Source organism: Sceloporus occidentalis, unplaced genomic scaffold (assembly GCF_023333645.1).
Source record: "Sceloporus occidentalis isolate IW3139 unplaced genomic scaffold, rSceOcc1.0.p SCAF_1, whole genome shotgun sequence".
NCBI classification, from domain to species: domain Eukaryota; kingdom Metazoa; phylum Chordata; class Lepidosauria; order Squamata; family Phrynosomatidae; genus Sceloporus; species Sceloporus occidentalis.
In genome coordinates, this window is record NW_028316981.1 from 181,165,410 (window position 1) to 181,187,128 (window position 21,719).

General features: G+C 44.3%; 1 protein-coding gene across 3 annotated transcripts; it reads left to right on the forward strand.

Annotated features, from left to right (window-relative positions):
• Positions 1-632: 632 nt before the first annotated feature.
• Positions 633-21,503, forward strand: LOC149322944 (dynamin-1-like protein). 3 transcript variants are annotated; one of them, XM_089485165.1, is made up of 18 exons: positions 633-765; positions 2,664-2,814; positions 5,332-5,482; positions 6,343-6,389; positions 8,422-8,493; positions 8,586-8,672; positions 10,976-11,138; positions 11,665-11,785; positions 12,137-12,268; positions 13,246-13,452; positions 13,567-13,687; positions 15,936-16,091; positions 18,514-18,603; positions 18,712-18,810; positions 18,917-19,060; positions 19,590-19,699; positions 19,897-20,056; positions 20,588-21,503. In XM_089485165.1, exons 2-18 carry the CDS (start codon positions 2,713-2,715, stop codon positions 20,642-20,644), a joined length of 2,019 nt encoding a protein of 672 aa, XP_089341291.1. In that variant the 5' UTR covers positions 633-765; positions 2,664-2,712; the 3' UTR covers positions 20,645-21,503. The 3 variants fall into 3 exon arrangements, with proteins under 3 accessions (XP_089341291.1, XP_089341301.1, XP_089341309.1); XM_089485175.1 differs by having other exon boundaries at positions 633-756; XM_089485183.1 differs by lacking the exons at positions 633-765; positions 6,343-6,389 and having other exon boundaries at positions 2,731-2,814; positions 5,337-5,482.
• Positions 21,504-21,719: the final 216 nt, after the last annotated feature.

Consider the following 21,719-nt stretch of genomic DNA (forward strand, 5'->3'; position numbering starts at 1 on the left):
CTTGCTGTGTGTGTGCGTGCTGCTGCCCTTGGCCAAGAGAATAAAGCGTTTTTTATCCTAGCCAGTTCGGTCTCTTTGACTCTGCTTGTCCTCTGGCAGGCCACGGGCCTTCGGGTTTGTGGATTTGGGGTTCACCCGCTACAGTTTATTGAGGTGCCAGAGCTCTCTGACTGAGAAGGCTAGATGTCTCACAAAACTACAGTACCCAGGATTTCCTAGCATTGAGCCAGGGCAGTTAAAGTGGTATCAAACTGGATTATTTCTGCAGTGTAGATACACCCCCAAACTTCTCAGGATATGTTTGTTCTATATTAAACACCTCAGCCTCTTTAACCTAAGGCAGTTAAAAGTGGTATCAAACTGGATTATTTCTGCAACGTGGACGCAGCCCTAAACAACTTCGGGCAACAGTGATGGTGGCAACAACCACCCACCACCCACCCTCTTGACCTGTTGCTAGGGGGCCTTGGTTGCTAAGGGCCCTTCTATCCCAGTCCCATGTCACTGACTCTATGGTCGTTTAAAAAAAACCCCTTCCCTTCTGGCTCCCTTGTGATTGGTCCTGAAACCGACCAATGAGGTTCTATCCCCGCCCACTCGGTCCAATGGCGCTAGGGATCGGGTTGACGGACACATGAGTGGGCCATAGGGAGCGCGAGGGCTCAAAATGGCCGCCAATAGAGACAAAGGTCGGGGCGGGCAGCGTTTCCTGGTAGAGGAAGGAATGGAGCTGCTGGAGCCGGGTCCAGAGTGAAGGTCTGTGGGGTGAGTCAGGCAGGGCGGCTGCTGCTGCTGCTGCTGCTGCTGCTGCTGCTGCTGCTGCGTGCCTTCGGGCATTGGATGTATAATCTTATGGAGGCCCTATCATTGGGGTTTCCTTGGCAAGCTTTGCTCAGAGGAGTTTGCCAGTGCCTTCCCCTGAGGCTGAGAGAGTGGGACGCTCCCTTCAGGCCGAGAGACAGAAAGAATTGGGAGCATACTTATCAAATTTGCAGATGACACCAAATTAGGGGGAATAGCTAATACCCCAGAGGACAGGATCAAGATTCAAAATGACCTGAATAGACTAGAAAGCTGGGCCAAAGCTAACAAAATGAAATTCAACACAGAGAAATGTAAGGTATTGCACTTAGGGCGGAAAAATAAAATGCACAGATATAGGATGGGTGACACCTGGCTGAATGAAACTACGTGTGAAAGGGATCTAGGAATCCAAGTAGACCACAAGTTGAACATGAGTGAACAGTGTGATGCGGCAGCTAAAAAGGCCAATGCTATTTTAGGCTGCATCAATAGAAGTATAGTGTCTAGATCAAGAGAAGTAATAGTGCCACTGTATTCTGCTTTGGTCAGGCCCCACCTAGAATACTGTGTCCAGTTCTGGGCGCCGCAATTCAAAAAGGACATTGAGAAACTGGAGCATGTCCAAAGGAGGGCGACAAAAATGGTGAAGGGTCTGGAGACCATGCCCTATGAGGAACGACTTAGGGAGCTGGGGATGTTTAGCCTGGAGAAGAGAAGGTTAAGAGGTGATATGATAGCCCTGTTTAAATACTTGAACAGATGTCACATTGAGGAGGGAGCTAGCTTCTTTTCTGCTGCTCCAGAGACTAGGACCCAGAGCAATGGATGCAAGCTGCAGGAAAGGAGATTCCACCTCAGCATTAGGAGGAACTGCCTGGCAGTAAGGGCTGTTTGACAGTGGAACAAACTCCCTCAGAGTGTAATGGAGTCTCCCTCCTTGGAGGTCTTTAAGCAGAGGCTGGATGGCCATCTGTCAATGGGGACGCTTTGATTGAGAGTTCCTGCATGGCAGAATGGGATTGGACTGGATGGCCCTTGCTGTCTTTTCCTACTCAATGATTCTATGAGTGTGACTCTCCCTTGAGGCTGAGAGAGTGTGACTAAGGGAAGCTAGGCTGCCTCCTCCCCTCCCTGCTTGCTTTTATTTATTTTATTTTATTCAAGACACTCCTTCCTGGGAGAAATGCAGCATACCAAATGAATAAAGAAATGAATAAATAAGGTCACCCAGGTCCAAAACGCACTGCAGGAATAATCCAGTTTGAGACCGCTTTAACCACCCTTGCTCAATGCTAGGGAATTCTGGGAACTGGAGTTTTCTGAGACATTTAGCCTTCTCTGTCAGAGAGAGCTCTGGTGCCACAATAAACTACAATTCCTGGGATTCCATAACACTGAGCCATGGCAGTTAAAGCGGTCTCAAACTGGATCATTTCTGCAATGCGTGTTGGGCCTCAGTGGGTTTCCATGGCTGAGTCAGGATTTGAACCATGCTCTCCAGAGCAGTAGTCCCAACACTCAAACCCCACTCCACCAGTGATTCCCAAACTCTGGTCTTCCAGGTGTTTTGGACTTTCCCAGAAGCCTCATCCATTTTGGTTAATGGTCTGGGATTCTGGGAGCTGAAGTCCAAAACACATTGACAGCCAGTGTTTGGGAATCACTGCACTACACTGAAGCCCTTTACTGGAGGATAAAGAAAAAAAGAATAGGTAGAATAAGGCTGAAGGAAGAAGGGGAGGCTGTGTTGGGCCAGTAAAACTGCCAGAGCCTGGGTGGCAGCAGGTATTTTTCAAGTGGCAGGGGGTTCCCTGGGCTCCAAGGTTTTTCCTGAATCTCTCTTTATTTCTCCCTCATAGGTAAGAGCCACCCCATCCTTTCCCTTCCAAGACCTGCCCCTTTGTCGCTATGGAGACTCTCATCCCTGTCATCAACAAGCTGCAAGAGATCTTCAACACAGTGGGAGCGGAGGTGATCCAGCTGCCCCAGATTGTAGTGGTTGGCTCCCAGGTGAGGTTCTTCTTCTGTTTCTTCCAAGGATGACCCTCCAGATGTTTGCGGGAATTGCACCTTCTGTCAGTCCTAGCTAGGATAGCTGGTATAGTCAGGTCTCCATATCCACATATTATTTATCTATGCATTCAAGCATCTGCAGCTTGGAAATACAGTCATCCCTCCTTTTTCGTGTGGGATCTATTCTGGACTGCCTCGCGAAAATGGCGTTTTGCATATATGGCTTGAATATAGGTGCAGGCGTGCACCCCATTCTTCTCCCCTCCGTTTGTCCCTCGCACATAAGTGAGGGATGCGAGTCTGAAGACCGTGAGAACAGAGGGAGGACTATATATATGTTTATGGCCCTATGGAGCTGGCACGGTGGAGACATTGGGACATGTATTGTTATACCACCCTTTCTATACTGGTTATCATCACATTTTTATTTAGAGGTATTCCTGGAAGAGCTGATGAGTTTTATGTATCCCATTTGCTGACAAACCAGTGTGGTCACCCCTGTGCCTTACTCACAAATAGACAGCTGCTGCACTTTTCCATGAATTGACCACTGCCGCCATCACCTCCAACTCCTGCAGCACCAGCTCACCTCACACACTAGGGCTGGAGAGTGGGAGGGAAGGAAGGGGGAAAAGGCAGCCCTTATGCCAGGTTTTAAAGGGGCAGCGGAGGCAGAGCAAGTGGCAGTATGGCTGAAGTTGGTTGGAAGAGTAGGAGGGAGAAGCACAAGGCCTGGCAAGGAGCAACAGCAGCAGCAGAGGGCTGGTTCCATGGAGAAAGTGTCCAGAGCCGCAACCTTCCCCCTCTTTCTCCTCTTTGCCACTCCAAGGCACTAAGAGGCTGGTTGGCTTGGCTCCTGCAGGGCTCAGGCGCCTTTGGCTGCTTTGACACTGAGGAGGAAGCTGGTGCCTCTTGTCATAGCAGAGCTCAGCCAAGGCACCTTAATGCAACAAAAAGGAAAGGATGGAAGCATGCGTCTCTACACCACGGGAAGCAAACCACCTCTCTCTTTCTCTCTCTGCCCTAGTGCTCACTGGTTGGCTTCTCTCTTTCTTTCTTCGGCTGCCCTTCATAAAACTCTTCAGATGCTCCCACAAGCAACGGCTGTGCTTGGGTTGCCCCTTCTGCTCCCCCCCCCCTTGTGGGAGGAGGTCTCCTCCCTCATTTGGGGTTTCACTTAGTGTAGAGCATATCACTGCACTCCCTCAGTGACACTACTGTCCATTAGTAACAATGAAAGTGGCTGGCTTTTGTGCAGCAGCAGCAATGGTCTGTTGGCATAAATATTATAACATTATTATAAAATGTAATAAAATTATCTAATTCTTTTGAAGAGCAAACTTTGTATTTTGATTCCTAATTAATCTTATTCACTTTTTATAATCTGATATTAATTTTGTTTGATTTGTTTTATCTGCATATCTGATATTTATCTGTATGGCTGATCTGTTGATCATAATATATAAATTACAAAAAAGCAAAGCTTAATTATTGACATTTTATATAAGGGATACCATTTTACTATGCTGTTGTATTTAATGGGACTTGAGCCTCCACAAATTTTGGCATCCATGGGGGATCCTGAATCCAAATCTCAGTGAATACCAAGGGCCCATTGTATTTAGTGAGGGATCATAAGAATCTCAGATTAATGTCTGGATAACCACAAGTTGGCCATCCTTAGTTTGTTCCTTCCCCAATCACTCTTAAATCATATAGCACCATTGTTTTGTTTTAGATGACTAAAGGGTGGCTCGTGAAATATATTTATAAAACTAAGAGTGGCATTGGGGATTTGTATGAAGAATGAACTTTCTCTCTTGTTAGACTACAGTGGGCCCTTGGGATCTCCTGGAGTTTGGTTCCATGACTTCTCGTGGATACCAAACTCCATGGGTATGAAAGTTACAATATATCCAGTGGTGTAGTAAAATGGTATCCCTTATATAAAATGGCAAAAGTAAAAATTGCTTTTTGGAATTATTTTTTTTAAATAATATTTTCAAACCATGGATGGTTGAATCTGTGGCTATGGCTGGCTGACTGTACTTGGAATAACTCACTGCAATGAATTTGCCACCGATTCAGAATGGATAAAGAAAATATTGCATCATGGAATGCATAATTGATGTATGGGGCTCACTGCTACAAGAAAGGATAGTTCAGTTGAACCTCCAGGCTGTCAGGCAGTATATCTTTGAGTACAAGATGATAAACAGTAGGGGATGGCTGATACCTTCATGACTTCTTATACATTTACTAGAAATATGTGATTGGCCACTATCAGAGATAGGATGCTAGATTAGATGAATCCTTAGTCTAAACAAGGATGGCTGTTGTTAATCCTGTGCATCAGTCATTCCTAGTCTTCTTCCAGAAGTATTGGGTTGTAGCTTCTGCAATCTCTCAGTCTGGCTAACTGTTGTCAAGTTGATTTTGAAGTGGGACTATTGTCTGGATTCACCTCACTGTCTCTTATCCTCACTTTGCCTCTAACACTGCCTCTCTTCACAGAGTAGCGGGAAGAGTTCGGTGCTGGAGAGCATTGTAGGCCGAGACTTCTTGCCACGGGGCTCTGGTGTTGTTACACGCCGACCCCTCATTTTGCAGCTGGTGCATGTTCCAACAAAGGAGGAGAGGAGGCGGACAGCTAGTGCAGAAAGCGGTAAGGGGTGATGGCTGGGTTTGTGTTAGATATCCCAGCATGGTAAGTGTGGCTTCAGACAGTACTGTCCTTTTCTTTCTACACATAATTTTCTAGGGTTGTATCCAGGGATGGCTTTTGTGCTTTTTATATTGTTGGTACATTTTTTGGAGTTGTGGAATTATAGACTTTGTAAGTGATTTAATGTTATTGTTTTTCATATTCATAATGAAAGAGTGTGTCCTGTTAAAAGTCTGTTAAAATTGTTGGTGAAGCCTACAGTAAGTATTTTATGAGGGCTTGATTTGGGTTTTGCCTGAGTCCTCAGGATACTAGTTGTGAATACTGGGGCTCAGCCTTGATGTCTTCAGTGGAACCAAATCAAACACATAATTAAGCATGCACAGATTGCCAGTTTATCACTGAGTAAGTACAGCTGACCCACAAACATCTGAAGTTAGGGCTTCTGGATGAATGGCTTTGAAGGGCAAAATGCATGGAGTGTATGAGAGACAGAAAGGAAACAGAACAGGAAGTAGGGTGCCCAACCTTTCAGACAACATTTGCCAGGAGAGGTGACTGAGGTAGGTTAGTGTGTGACATTCCAGTGAGGTTTGGGGCTTCTGTTTTTTGATGTTAGGGAGGTTAATGGGGCTTTTTCTCTCTCAATTTGCTCATAGCTCTGGAGAAACACTCCCTCTCCCCCCCCCCCCCCCCGAATGTTAGGGAGGTTAATGGGGATTTCTCTCTTTCATAGCTTTGCTCATTAGCTAATAGCTTTGGAGAAACACTTTTGGGCAGCAGTACCACATGTGGGGTGGTGGTGGATGATAATGGTGAGATTTTTGGACATCTCGTACTTTGTCTTTCTTTGTCTGTAGGTGTCCAGGTTGATGAGTGGGCCACCTTCCTTCATTGCAAGCACAAGGTACAGACTGGGTGATGTCAAAGGCCCTCCTGGTATTCAGAGTCATAGGCAGGACAGGCAGCTGTTTTGCATGCCGAAAATAAAGGCAATTCAGACTGACTTGAGGAATGCCTCTCCTGGAGGCATGCAGTTACTTGTCCCTGGATCTTGGCTCATCAAGGTCTGATGGGTGGGAGCAATTGTCTTTCTCCTGGGCTTCTGCCTGCGACATAAACAAATGTGTATTAAAATGGCAGCCACCTTCACAGATTCTATATAAATTAATGTTGTGAAAAGCTTTCATTCTCTTGTATGCAGTGGGAATAAGAGGCAGTAGTTCAGGCAATTCTCAAGCAGGAAGAGCAGTTCTTTCCTGCAACATGTAGCAAAAAACAAAAACATATTCCTTAGTTGAAAATGACAGTGGAGAGATGATTTCCCATGGCCCTTTTCACCTTTGCTGCCTTGTTTCCTCATTGCTTTCAAAGCTTCTCTGATGGAGGGAGCCCCTACTGTCACTGTGGTGGAGGAAAACAAACAAACAAGGAAGGCTAGAGGCCTAGATTGAGGACATGTCTAGTCTGCCTCCTTTCCTGATAAGAGAATCCCTTCTAGTTTTCAAGGGAATTTTACTCACATGTATACGTCTTCTCCATTTTCATTGGGTTCCCTTTCACTGTTAATTTTGTTGACGTTATTGACTAAAAATGTCAATGTTTTCCTTATTATGAAAGAATATCCCTTTTGATCCTGACTGTGGATTAGGGGGAGGATTTTTTTTAAAAAAAGTCCAAAATTCTGTGTATAATATAGAAATAGCCTTCCAGATGCTGTAGAGTTTTGGTTATTCCTTTCTTCTCCTGTCCCCTCTTTTGCTTCCCTTCGGTATATCACTATTTTTAGATGATGTGTGTTAGATTTCTTAATTTGTTTTGAATGCTTTGTATGGTTTTTTACATTTGTACATACTATGAAAACAAATAAGGAATCTTTAACAGATCCAAAATCTGCATGCAGGCTTTCAGATGCACTCCTCTCACTGTGAGAAGCCTTGCTTCTCAGTATTTAAAATGTTGTGTCCCCAAACGCTATACCATTCTGTTCAAGCGTAGGAAGAATTCTGGCAAACTGTGGTGCTAAATATTTCTATAGCTTTGCTTCCCTCCCCTTTTGGGAAGCCTTCCTCCTAGCTGACTAAATCCTAACCATATTTACTTGAGAGTAAGTCTATTGTTTTGAATAGGACTCACTTTGAGTCTGCATTGGTAGAGTGGAAGCTAAGTTGCTCCATGTTGACTCTTGACAATCTGGACTATTTCCTTTCATCTTTACTGCATATTTTCTTGCATCTTTGACCTTTTTTCTCCTGCTTTTGGAAGAAGGTTGTTGCTGTTTTACAGAAAATGTGGAGGACCAGGTTTTTCTGATAGCTCAGGTTGCTAGGATGTAATCTGGAGATGCTGCATTTCTCTTAAAAATTAATTATACTTTTGGAAAATAATGCTGAACTTTAGCTCCCATCAGTCCTCATCATTGGCTGTGCAAGCTAGGGCTGCTAGGAATTGCAGTTCAACAGCAAGTGGAGGACTATACCTTTTATATAGCTGATGTATGGCTTCTGCTGCACAGTTTGTTCTTTGTTTCTCCTCTTCTGTTTCTTCCTTAGTGCTATAGTGAGCTGGACTTTACATCTGACCCACAGCAGCCAGGATGCAGAGCAAGAAGAGGGCAGGGGAAGATGTAGCTGTGTTGTCCTGCAAGCTCCCCACCTTGAGAACCAGTGTAGAGTAGTGCCTTGGGTTGGACTAGGATAGGGTTCAAATGTCACGTGGGCATGAGTAGCTGGCTTTGGGCTAGTCCCTTAGCCTAAGGCACATTACAAATTTGTTGTAAAGATGAAAATGAAGAGGAGGGCCACATATACCACCTTCTAGCTCCTTGGAGGAAACTGACAACATGTAGCTGACAACAGCCCCTTCTAAGAAGCAATTAAATTGCTGTTGGGTTTTGAATCTGGCAGCCCTAATTCATTCAGTTTTTTTTTCTCCACAAGACGTTTACTGACTTCAGCGAGATCAGGCAGGAGATTGAGATTGAGACTGAGCGGACGACTGGGACCAATAAGGTAAGGTATCAAAATCCTGAGTGCACCATCTGTTTTGCCTGCTCTCACAGAGTTCTTCTCTCACTCTGGGGTTTGTATGTTTCTGTTTGCAGGGAATCAGCTCAGAGCCCCTGTACCTGAAGATCTACTCCCCCTATGTGCTGAACTTGACTCTTGTTGATCTGCCAGGAATCACCAAGGTAGGCAGCACTGGAAATGGCCTCCAGCATTAAAAGAGAGACCTAGGGAGGCACTAGCTGCTTTGGTAGACTTGCCAGTGAATAGCAATCAGCTGCGATGAAGCTTTTCCATCTCTTTGTGCTAATGGGCAAAATAGATGGATCATTCAGAGGAAAGATTCTGGGCCTCCACTTTCCCTCTCATCTCCTCTCTTTCCCCCTTCAATCTCTCCTCCACTCATGTTGTCTTATTGGACTAGCAAATAGCAGGTGTGAGAAGGCAGGGTAAAAGAACAAAGTGTTGAAGGGAAAAAAAATTTGTGGATTTTTGATAGGGTATTGAATTAATTTACAGTAAGTTTCTTTCTTTCCACGTTAATTTTTCAAGATAGAATTTCAGCAGAAGTATTTCACTTCTGCATGAAAATTTCCCATCTCATTGGGGGTGGGGGTACTGAACAAGCTTTGGGTTATGCAACCTAGGATAAAGTTTTTCTCCCTATGCCCAGTTGTGAGCTCTTTATGCCCTGTGCAAGTGGAACCACTTCCTTTATTAATGGGAATTCTGTTTTTAGTCATTTGGGCCAATTCCTGGTCAAGGAGGCTATATTGTACCTTCAAAGGCCAGGCTGGTAGCTTTGCGTCAGCCACAGACAATTTCCAGAATTTGGGGGATACCTAAGAGAGGCACTCACTTACTTGGGCTCCTGTAATTTGAAAGGAGCTGCAAGAAAATGAAGAGTTTTCTCCTTTGGCCTTTTTGTAAAGAAAGAATGGTAGTATTATTTTTAATAGGGTGGATCATTTGCCAGAAAATGGACAACTAATGCTACGTTTAGAAGCTATCCTTGTCTTTAACTATCTGAAAGAATTTCATCCTTTGTATAGTAAAAGAAAAACCTAAACTCCACTATGATTCCACTTGAATCTTTAACAATGCTTGTGTGTACTTTATGGTTTAAATAACTCCTAATTATTATGCTGAAATAAATTGCAATGATTTTTCAGAATTTTGTTCTGTAGCCATGAAGACTAGAATCATTATTTCTTCTTTTCTTTAAGTGAACACTAATCCTTTTGGGTTGAAGGATATTGTCTATACCAAACAGCACAGTTAGGGCCTGGCGCATTCTACCACTGCTCCTCAAACATCTACCTTTGGGCTGAAACAGGGTGTGGCATTCACCTGCATCCCATTAAAACACTGAAGAGATGGGGTGAGTGGGATGAGGCTCTGTGGGAGGAGAAAGGAGAGGCCCTGGGTTTAAGAAAAAATTTAAAGATTCAAACTTCAAAAATTAATCTTTAATTTTTTCCTTGTTCTTTGAAAACATCACATTTTACCAAATTTTTGCTTTAAGTACATGAAACTATGTATATGTAAATACATTTAGGCTGTGTGTATAATATTGTTCTTTAAAAGTATAATTTTAATTGTGCTAGTTGTTTATGTCACATCTATTGCTATTACATTCAGTGATATATGGGAGCAGAGCAGAGTAGTAGAAGATAGGGGGTCTTGGAGATGTCTCATCCATAGGGCGGCTATGAGACAGGGTCAACTCATGGCAGGGAAGTTTACAACAACAACAACAACAACATTCTCTACCCTGGTTCAGTGCTTAATGTATTATGACAAAGTTACCCCTGAATTCAGGAACTGATACACAGTGCAGAGCAAAGAGTTTGGAATTGCACATGGACAAATTCAGCAGACAATGGAAGAGGCAGAGAACTGTGAATCACTACATTGTGCAGTGGGCACATTCAGCAGGTGGTGTTGTGCGATGATCCAAGTCAGCTCCCTGTATAACATGCACAGAACACACACAGTGCAATATCCACTATGCAATACTGCCCCTTTACTCCTGTGGCTGTTGTTCTTTATGCATTGTGCTATGATGCATATGTCCACCTGTGGGTTTTTTTAAAACACTGCACTAAAGTCTGTTGGGAGCCAGCACGATGTGGTGATTTGAGCATTGGACTATGACTCTGGAGACCAGGGTTTAATTCCCACCTCAACCACAAAATCACTGGGTGACCCTAGGTGAGTCACACTCTTTCAGCCTCAGAGGATAGCAAAGGCAAACCCCCTCTCAAGAAACTTGTCAAGAAAACCTCATGATAAGGTCACCATAAGTTGGAAATGACTTGAAGACACAACAACCACAGTAAAGTCAAGTCCTGTTGAATTGAGGCCACTGTCAGTGAGCTAATCTGTATTGAAATTGGGTGGGGTGGGGAACCCTCTAAGACTGAATTGTTCTTCTGGGAGTCTTCTTCACTCTGACAGTAATTCTAACCTTTGCTTTGTTTCACAGGTGCCTGTTGGGGATCAGCCCCCTGATATTGAGGTTCAGGTTCGAGATATGATCCAGTCCTACATCTCCAACCCAAATTGCTTGATCCTGGCTGTGACTGCTGCCAACACTGACATGGCCACATCAGAGGCTCTAAAACTCGCACGAGATGTTGACCCTGATGGTATGGCCACCTGGGGATGTTATACTATGAAGGGAGGATGTTGGAAGTCAGGTGGTAAGCGCTTGAGCCCTGTGGACCAAGTCACAGAAGACTGGAGTTAAGATCTCTTTGCTGGAGCTATGGCGCTCTATGTGTGTTGGGACTGGAGGAGACATGAAGTGCAGGGGAAGATCATATGTTCTCCAGCCCAACTGGAATGCTGTGTGTTTGCCAGAAAAGGTTGGCTCTGCATGGATGAGAGTGGGAGCAAAGGGAGATAAAGGGAGGGAGAGAGCAAAAGTGGGATAGAGAGGCAGGCTGAGAAAGGAGCAGCTTGTTCCCCCTCTTTCCCCTTTTTTTCAGCCAGTAGGGAGATTTATAATGCAATGGTGAGGAACTTTTGGCCCACTAGTTGTCTGAGACTACAACTTCTCCAGCGACTTCATTATTAGCTATACTGGCTAGTGCTGCTGAGAGTTGTAGGCCAAAACAGTGGATGGCCTTGAATTTCCCCAGCCCTGCTGTAATGGGAAGATCTTGTCTGCAGGGCGAAGGACACTGGCTGTGGTCACCAAGCTGGACTTGATGGATGCTGGGACAGATGCCATGGATGTGTTGATGGGCCGAGTTATTCCTGTCAAGTTGGGCATCATTGGGGTGGTCAACAGGTAAGTTCTGTGGGTTAGGGGAAGAGAAACAACTGGAGTCAGACATAGACACTGGGGTAGACAGGTGTGTCTGTGTTGACAATGACACATCAGCATGGAATGTTCTTAGGTGATGTTATATATCTATTGTATGGGTTACATATACTTGGGGATGTAGAGGATGGGACTTCTTGATGTTTGGGCCTTCAGGTCCCATCAGTCTGAGTCATCACAGTCACTGGCAAATAATCATTGGAGTTCATAGGCCTAAATATCTGGAAGGAAAAAGATTATCTGATCCTGTTGTAGACTCTGACTTCACTGTTTCTTTTTGTTGACAAATTTGCCATTGTGCCCTGTTTCTCCTACCAGGAGCCAGCATGATATCAACAGCAACAAGAGCATCAGTGAGTCCTTGCAAGATGAACAGGGTTTCTTGCAGAAGAAGTACCCATCACTCGCCAATAGAAATGGCACACGCCACCTAGCCAAAACTCTCAATAGGTGAGGAGGAGCTGAGCCTTCAATGTTGTTTCAACCTTCTAAACATATTTTCTGATTTAAAAAAAAATCTAGATACAGATGTTTTTCAACTTTGATGAGGGCTAGTAGCCTCCTTTAATTTCAAAATGAAATCAGAGAACATCTTTTCAGATACCTGAACATGTTGCACATGAAGGTACAGAAAGTAATCCAACCTGTCTAGCACTAAAACCTTTGTGTTGGGATCTGTAATTCGGGTAGACAGTCTATCACAGCCTTCCACAACCTGGGCCATATATAAATGTGCAGGATGAGAACCCCCATTGGCCCAGACAGTTGGTTGGGACAATGGGAGTTGCAGTCCAAGTGTATCCAGGGGTGCCAGCTTGTGGGAAACTGGTTTATTCTTGAGGGCTTGCAGTTTTTCAAGGATGTCTTAGTCCTGTTTTTAATTGTAATACTGGCACTGGAACACGGCACTCTGTGGAATCATTGAGGAACAATATGTTCTTCCTTGGGGCTATACCCTCCTTCCTTATATCTCAGTACAACCTACCTGGGAATAAAATTGAATTGCTCGTCCTTGTGCCTATGCCTGATCCTTGGCAGGAAATGTGGAATCCCAAATGTGTTCATACAACCAATAAAAATAGATGACTCCTTCTCCTCTGAATCATACCCCATTTTTTAGACCTTGTTATGTATCTTCAAGTTGACTCCAACTTATGTTAACCCTGTTATAGGTTTTTCTTGGCAAGATTTGTTCAGAAGATATTTGCCTTCATCTGAGGCTGAGAAAGTATAGCTTGCCCAAGGTTACCCAGTGGGTTTTTAAGCCTGAGCGGGGATTTGGACCTTGCTCTGTCAGGGTCTCTTAACCTTCAAAACACTGTATCTCATTGTCCCTCTTGGTCCCTCATCTGAAAGGAGGATCCTCTCCTTGAATGGTAAGCTAGTCATGGCTGTGTGTATTGACCAAGCTACTGCCTCCTTCCCAGGCTACTGATGCACCACATTCGGGACTGCCTGCCTGAGTTGAAGACCCGGGTGAATGTACTGACAGCCCAGTACCAGTCTGTGCTGCAGAGCTACGGGCAGCCCATTGAGGACAAGAATGCCACTTTGCTTCAGATCATCACTAAATTTGCCACTGAGTACTGCAACACCATTGAGGGCACAGCACGCAACATTGAGACCTCCGAGCTGTGAGTGATGGGCCTGGGGAGGGAGAGAACAGTGGAGTTGAAAATGAGATTGAAGCGGTGTGTATGCATGAATATATGTGTGCTCACTAAGGCTGGGGTGATCTTTCATGCTAGGTGTGGTGGTGCCCGGATGTGCTACATTTTCCATGAGACTTTTGGTCGTACCCTGGAGTCCATTGATCCACTGGCTGGGCTTACCATGCTGGATATCTTGACAGCCATCAGAAATGCCACAGTAAGTGACCATCATGTTGCTGGAAGACCAGTGATACCATTCCTGTATCTCAAACAAGACTGTCTAATCACCCACTGCTGTCTTCAGCCATTTTTTACCTTTCCCATCATCCCCTGTAATCTGAGAGCCAGTCTGCCCCAAACAAGGTGTGGCTATGGCCTGCATAAGAAAGTTTCTGTCATATAGTGATAGAACTGTGGATCAGGAAATTTGAAACAAACTTTGACATAAACCATTAACTTAGCAGTTTTTCTGAGTGGCAAGCCACTTCCTACTCCTTTGCCAATTGCAGTATTTGGAAAATACCATGGTCTTAATTTGCAGTTCTATGAATTTAAAAGTTCTGTGTTTCATTGTCAGTTGCTCTAGAAGGGTACTTCTAGAGCTACCTGATATAGGGAACTGGCTTTTATTTTTCTCACCCAATGTGCCAGGGAGTGGCATCATGTAGATGCCTATTGGCTACAACTGTGTCTTTCATGGAAATTCAACCGGGACCAGCAGCCAATGGTTCAGGGAACAGCATTGATCCAGTATCTGCTACTTAGCCACTGCTGTAGAAGATGATTTTTTTTTCAGGGCTAGAAAAATCACTGTGATCTCTTTTGCCAGTTTGAAAGAGTTGAGACCCATGAGACAGCCAAAACATATACATAAGTGTTTTGTGGCTTCATAGTGTCCTTTTTGTTTTCAAAATATAAACCCAAGCTGATACAGAATTGATCCCAATTTATCTCTTTGCTGCAGAAGCATAGTGGCAGCTGCCTCATCTAGCTCTACAATAAATGTTTTCTCACTTAGTGGCTATTACAGTTGGTCTTCCATATCCATGGATTCTTTATCCATGGATTCAACCATCCTTGGCTTGAAAATATTTTAAAAAAATAAATTACAAAAAGCAATTTTTTGGGTTTTTTTATCATTTTATATAAGGGATATCCTTTTACTATGCTATTATATTTAATGTGACTTGAGCATCCATGGGTTTTGGTATCCAGAGAGTCCTGGAACCAAATCCCAGTGGATACCAAGGGCCCACTGCACTCTCCTTTCCAAATTGTACAAAAAATGTTTTTTCTAAGATGCCCCTAATGATCGAGTTATCATTAGATCGAACTATCACTATCGAGTTATCATTAGAGGCATCCTCCTAGAAAAAATACTTAACACATTTTTATATATTTTTAAATAACATAACTTGTACTAACATAAGTGCTTCTTTGCGGTCTCCTGCCAAATCCATAGCATTATGATACCTAACTGGCATTACCGCTTTCTCCGCTGTCACCATCCTGGAAACTCGTCTTCCTGGTGTGGCTGCTAGAACATGCATCTTCCATTGCTGTCACAAGGGGGATTCCTTCTCCTCTGCTTCTTCTCCTGGCCATGTCAAGGTGGTCTTGCACTTCTCCTTTTAACCTGTCTATCATTTCCCCCTAAAACAGGAGTGGGCAAAATGTGGCATGCGGGTTGCCAGTGGTCCCTTGGTCCCATTTTTGTGGCTCCTGAAACCCCTAATCAGTTCTGCAAAGCTCCTCAAGGCTGCAGTATTTTTAAATAGGTATAATTTGGGGGCAATTATTGACTCCTAAACTGTGTAGAAAACACCCCACCCCACTCCCCAAAGCACACCAGAGCCCTGTACTATCACCAAATCCCTGTTTTCCTCTGCAGTCCCTTTCAAAATGCTGACAGAAAATGACAGGGCATCCCTTCGTGCCATCATTTTGAGAGGGACTGCAGAGGTAAATGGAGGTATTTGGACTTTCTGTATCAGGGGTCAGGGGCAGGTGCAACCTGCCGAGTAGTCTCAGGGGAAACTGGCTTCTGGTTCCATGCAGTTGCCCATCCATGCTTGAAGAGCCAAAACAGTTGGTGACTGTTGATGTACTTGCAGCTAGAATGGGGGGCCCTGAGAAACACCCCTATCCTCCCTCAAGCTTATGGGGCACAGGGCAATGATGACTGAGAGGGCTCAATAAGAGCAGAATGTCAATCAGAAAAGGAAAACCCAAACCTGCTTGGGAAAACTACATTGTTTGTTTGTTTGTTTGTTTATGGGATTTATATCCTGTCTTTATGATTCTATGAGTGTTCTCCCAAAATGGGACTCAGTTAGAGTATCCTGGAGGGCAAGGAATTTTTCCCAAAATTTTTTGTATATATGGTAGTGTTTTTTTTTTGGGGGGGGGGTTGATCAGGGTGAGGTTGCTTTCCTAACCCATTCTACACCCTCATACTCTGGCAGGGTCCCCGTCCAGCCCTCTTTGTCCCTGAAGTCTCCTTCGAGCTGCTGGTTAAACGTCAGATCAAGCGGCTGGAGGAACCAAGCCTTCGCTGTGTGGAGTTAGTGCATGAGGAGCTGCAGCGCATCATTCAGCACTGCTCCACCTACAACACACAGGTATAGCCTCTTCATCCCTGTGCTTGGCCCTCCCTAACCCATTCCCTCTAACTTTGCTTATTGGCACGGACTACTGTATTAATAGTGTGTGGGTGAAACCTTTTGAACTTTCAAAAGGCCAATTACAGCACTTCCAACTTCCTGCTGTTCTTCAAACTGAAGACAGAATGCTTTACATGGCAGTGAATTCCATCGAGCTCAGTGGGACACCTGAACAAACAGGGGTAGAATCAGGCTATGCAATACTTTCAGTGTTTGCTTAACCAGTACTGCCAGCTCTAATGCCACCATTGCATTTCTAACAAGCTAAATGAGCTTTGCCATTTGCCATTTCTAATAACAAGCTAAATGACCTGTTTTTAAAAATTGCTGCCATTGCCAACAAGATCTTATAGAGAAATATACAGTCTTGCTTTGCATAGGTCTTTACTTATTGTTGTGGTTGTGATTATTATCATTATATTTATTTCTACTTCGTTTTTCTTCCAAAGTTGGAACGCAAAATGGCTTACAATTAAAAAAAATACAGTTAAAAACATACAAATGTGAACATTAAAATAGAATTAAACTAATACAGTTCTAAAACACATTACTCATTAAAAGAATAAAATACAGTTCAAAAGATAAAAGTGCTGTACTTATTTTGGCTAGGGGGGAATGCTTAGAAGATACTAATTGTTTGAAGAGAAAGTCTTTGCTCAAATCTGACTGTGTTTGTATTAACTCTTGCCCAAAGGTGAGGGAAACTTTGCATTCATGCCCTCCTTCTTCTTCTCTGGTTTATCTCTGGTCTGGATGATTAGGTTTTATTGGGGTAGATAACTGGTCCCACTTCACTCATCTTGAAATACTCTTTCAGAATGGGATGCCTAGATTCCTATACCTCCACATCTTTTAGAAGTTGTAATAACCACCCCAAAGGAAATTTTGCAGCCCGCCTCTGAGTTTTGTGTTTTCCTTGGCTGATTTAATTTGAGAATGTTGGCTCACAGGATACTTAACCAGTGCCAGGCCAGTTGCTGTGAGATGCTTGACAAGAGTCTTTGCAGATTGCTGACAAGGGAGGCCCTTGCAGTCATAGTGAACTGTCTTTGCTCTGTGGAGGCTTGGAAAACCTTGGCTCTTCTAGTTGACATGTAGCTGAGTGTTTCAGTGCACTTTATTGTATTTATTTTCCTAACAAAAAGGTGCATTATATAAAGTGCCATAGGCAGGTTACAAAGCGCCACTTACGACGCGCTCCGTGCGTGCTAGGGTTAGGAAGGGGCGTGTTAGGGTTAGGAAGAGTTGCCCCTTCCTAACCGGCCCCAACACGTGTGGAGCGTGTCGTAAATGGCGGCGGCCATCCACATGGGCGCCGCCATTTTGACGTCTTGGACGCATAGCTTCCAGACATGTCACGGTGGAAGTGACGCCACAAGGGCGCGCTTCACCCCTCGCAGCGTCACTTCCGTGTTTTGAAAAGGAGCGCCATTTCGGCACTCCTTTTTCGCTGCGCCGGGAAGCCTCGCGGTCTGGCTGCTGGAGCTTCCCTCCGCAGCGAATGGTGGCGGCAGGAGAACGGCCGCTTGAAGGCGGTTTGTAACCCGCCTCTGTCTTGTTTCCTCCTTCATGAGATAAGAACGGAAAGCCTCTTGCATTTTGAAATCTATATGTACACAGGCATATCTTGAAGTTTCTTTTATTGTAGTCTCTGAGCCAGTAACACATTGCCCTATATGTTTTTCCTTTATGCTAGATATATGCATACTGGCATTGCATTAAATGCAGTGATTTTTACAGTGTCTCACAGAGTTAGCTGATAATATCTGTGAGCATATCCGTTCTGTGGCCAAGAGATAGCTGTATTTTGAGTAATGTGACAGTAAAATATATTGACAGATTAACTGGTGTAACCAAGGAGAATTTCAGCTGAGGTTAATGGGAACTCATAGTGATATTAATCATGCAGATAGCATGGCACTTCGATTCCTTAATCTTGTTTCAGTTCTCTCTATTATAGATATATAATGTCTATAACCTCATGCTCTGCATATTTTGCTAATTCTATCTGGATTGAGGAACAATTGGTTATTGTAGACTTCTGTAACTCAGTATCATAACGGTATGTTGGAGAACAACCCCCATCATCACTGGCTAATGTCTACAGGGCCATGGGATGGGAACTGTAGTCCAATACATCTGGAAGGTGCCAAGTTGGGGAAAACTGGCTGTTGGATAAATTGAAGGATTGGTTCTGTCATTCCTAACATCTGTAAGATCCTGAGTCACTTCATACCTGAGTCCTTTGGAGGGGAGACTATGGAATCAGAACTTTAACACCACGTAATAGACATTAACACAAGCTGTTGTATAAACACCTCTAGTTATTCCCAAGTGTGGGTTGATAAAAAAAGTGAAATCTAATGTCCCCTTCTCTTAGGAGCTGCTGCGTTTTCCCAAGTTGCACGAGGCCATTGTGGAGGTGGTGACAGGGGTTCTTCGCCGGAGGCTACCCATCACCAATGAAATGGTAATAAAGACTGGCCGGTTATCCTCTACTAGTGGAAGATTGGAGGGAAGTTGGTTCCTGTCCCTGTATTTGGAATGACTGTCCAATTTGTGCCTTTTTTTTTGGTAGGTGCACAACCTAGTTGCGATTGAGCTGGCCTACATTAATACCAAGCACCCAGATTTCATTGACACAGCACTGGTCTCTGCCTCAGTGAGCAGTTCTAAGGTACACCCTGTCCTCACCCCAACACACAGTTTCTTCTGTCTTTGAAGCTTGCTTTCAGAGCTTTACCCCCTTCTGCTTATTCTTGCATTTCTGTTCACTTTCTTAGAGTGAACCTGTTTCAGATGGGACCCGGCGATGGAAAAGTGAAAAAGCTGAAGAACCCAACACTGATGACAGGCCTAAGAGCTCCTCCCAAACTTCAATCTATTCCAGCCCCAGTCGGTCCCACGCAGTCAACCTGCTAGACACGGTCAGTTGGGAAGAACTGGGAGGAAAAGGGTGGGGAGGGAGAAGATGGGCTGGCTTCCTCGATAAGCTTTCCCCAAACTGGTATCTTCCAGGTACATTGAATTGCTAAAGAAAAAAAAACACTGTTGACAGCCTATGCTAAGTAACTATGTGATGACATTTATGGTAATCGTGGGCACCAGCTTTGGAAGGACCAACTGGGATTGGGGCTAGACTATTGCCTATCTTTAGGAGTGGTTGAAGTGCTGGTGTGATTATAGTTTGGTATAGTTTGAGGATTAAAGAATGATGATGAGCAGGGAAGTTGATCCACATGGGTAGGAGCTCATAGAGGCTTTTAAACCTGAGAAAGAAATGCATTATTATTCTGTTTCCACAACTGGCTGTTGTATATCCAACACTGAAACATCCTTTGATTGCATTTGCCTGGGTTGGCAGGGGCTAGGATAAAAGTATTTCAGCACACTGGAAGCAAGACTATGGAAATGTAGGATAGCTGCTTCCAACGGCCTCCCAATTCCTCTCCCCAGCCCATGCCTGCTACACGCAAACTGAGCCAACGGGAACAGCGAGACTGTGAGGTCATCCGACGCCTTATCAAGTCTTACTTCCTTATTGTGCGTAAAAGCATCCAGGACAGGTAATTCATTTGGATTTAGGGTGGGCATGTGGGTCAGATGTAAATGGCATCCATTTAGCACTCTCACACAATGCAAATTGTGTATTCTCAAGTAGAGATTAGTAAAGTTGCCCTGTGAGACACACACACACACACTGATGCTCTATCAAGATTCCAGCTAGTCTAATAAAAACTGTTGCTTGCTCTCCATCCTGCAGTGTTCCCAAAACAGTGATGCACTTCCTAGTGAACTATGTGAAGGACCACCTTCAGAGTGAACTGGTAGGCCAGCTATACAAGCCCCAGCTCCTAGACACACTCCTTACAGAGTCAGAGGATATGGCTCAGCAACGCAACGAAGCCGCCAATATGCTCAAGGTGATGGAGGGAAGTGGGGTGGACAGGACAAGTCACCCAGGCCTTGTCTTTGAGCTGTTATGGTTGAGGAGAAAAGTCTTGAATTGTTGGGGAAAGAATAAGGAGCAAACAGTTCTTTGCTGAGACAGAGATAACAGCATTAGCTGTCAAGTATTATGCCGCTGCAGTGCAGTGATACTGAGCTTAGTCTTTACTCCTTGAAATGGCCTGCATGCAAAAGACCTTTTTCCACACCCCATTCTGAACCTAACCTGGGACCAGAGGTAGGGAGGGTGCCTTCTTTGGAAGTTTTTCCTGAGGCAACTTGGCCAGGTCCACTGTTTTTTGTGCCCGGTAAGTAGTTTTAAAAATGTCCAGTTCCCAGGTCTCCATGTGGATACATGCTTAACCGTTTCCTGCACTGCATTCTAATGATTCTGTTTTGTGATCATTGTGTTTTGCTTTATCTGTCGCCTACCTTGTGTTGGACTGAAAGGTGGGGTTCTTGAACATATTTGTCATCACCCAACAAGGTCCTTTGATCTTTTGCAGGCACTTCAAAAAGCCAGCCAAACCATCTCAGAGATTCGTGAGACGCAGCTCTGGTAAGCTGCATCCAGAGCTCTGGGAAAGCACCGCATCACTGACTACCACTTGTCCAGAGCCACGCACTCATTCATTCATTTCTACAGCACACCAAAGGTCTTTGGAGCTGTTACCAAACAGGAGGGCCATGTGTGTGGTCTGGGCTATCTCTGGTTCCAGCATAAGAGACAAAAAAAGCCTGTCTATATTTAACTCTCTGGGCCTGGCCTCTGGGAAGTACTTTGATGTCACCATTCCTGGACTGAACAGAAACCAAGCCGCCTTCTACTGCCTCGTCCACTTCCCTTGCATTTCCAGGCTTGCTAGTCCATCAGTATTAAATGACGGTTTTGTCCAGTTTGAATTCCCTTTCTCCACAGTTGTATCTTTTTTATCCAGGGCAACTCTCCCGCATCCTGCAAATCTTCGTGCATTCAGTAAAAATCTGGAGTGAGGATGTTTTGTCCATATATGTGTATGTCTGCCAAGCACTAGGAACAGACACTTATGTTGACGTGGACCTGGAATATATTGGCAGTGTTACTGTTCCAAGAGTGGAGGAGGATGCACTGGCTAAGTAAGACAAATGGGAACCTTTGGATTTGGTAAAACCTGTCTGGATGGGGGAAATCCACTGTGTGTCAGAGCAGGAGCTGCTAATGCCAGAACATGCTCACCTTGAAGCATATCCCCACTCTCACCCTTTTCATCCAAGTGTCATGTGCAATAGTGCCATGTATTTGGAGCTGCCACTCATCCAGAAAAGCAGTGGGCGATTGGGACAGAGTCTGAACAGTCCTCAAGTTTGCATGCACCTCTGAGCCATGCAGGACCCACATTGGGCCTGCACATTTCATGAAATAAAATTGTGGAAGGTTATTGATATGCTTGTGCTTTTGCATTTTTTGAGTGTGTATATGTGTGAGGGGAGAGACCGTGCTTTCCACAGAACATCCCTAACTCTTTATGTCAGTAGAGGAATTTTAAAATTTCACTTTGGGTATCAGTGTGTTTGATCTGCCTCTGCAAACCTTCCTGCATTTTTACTTGTACGAGTGAAGAGTATAGTATGGATTAATTATACAGATTCACACAGCAC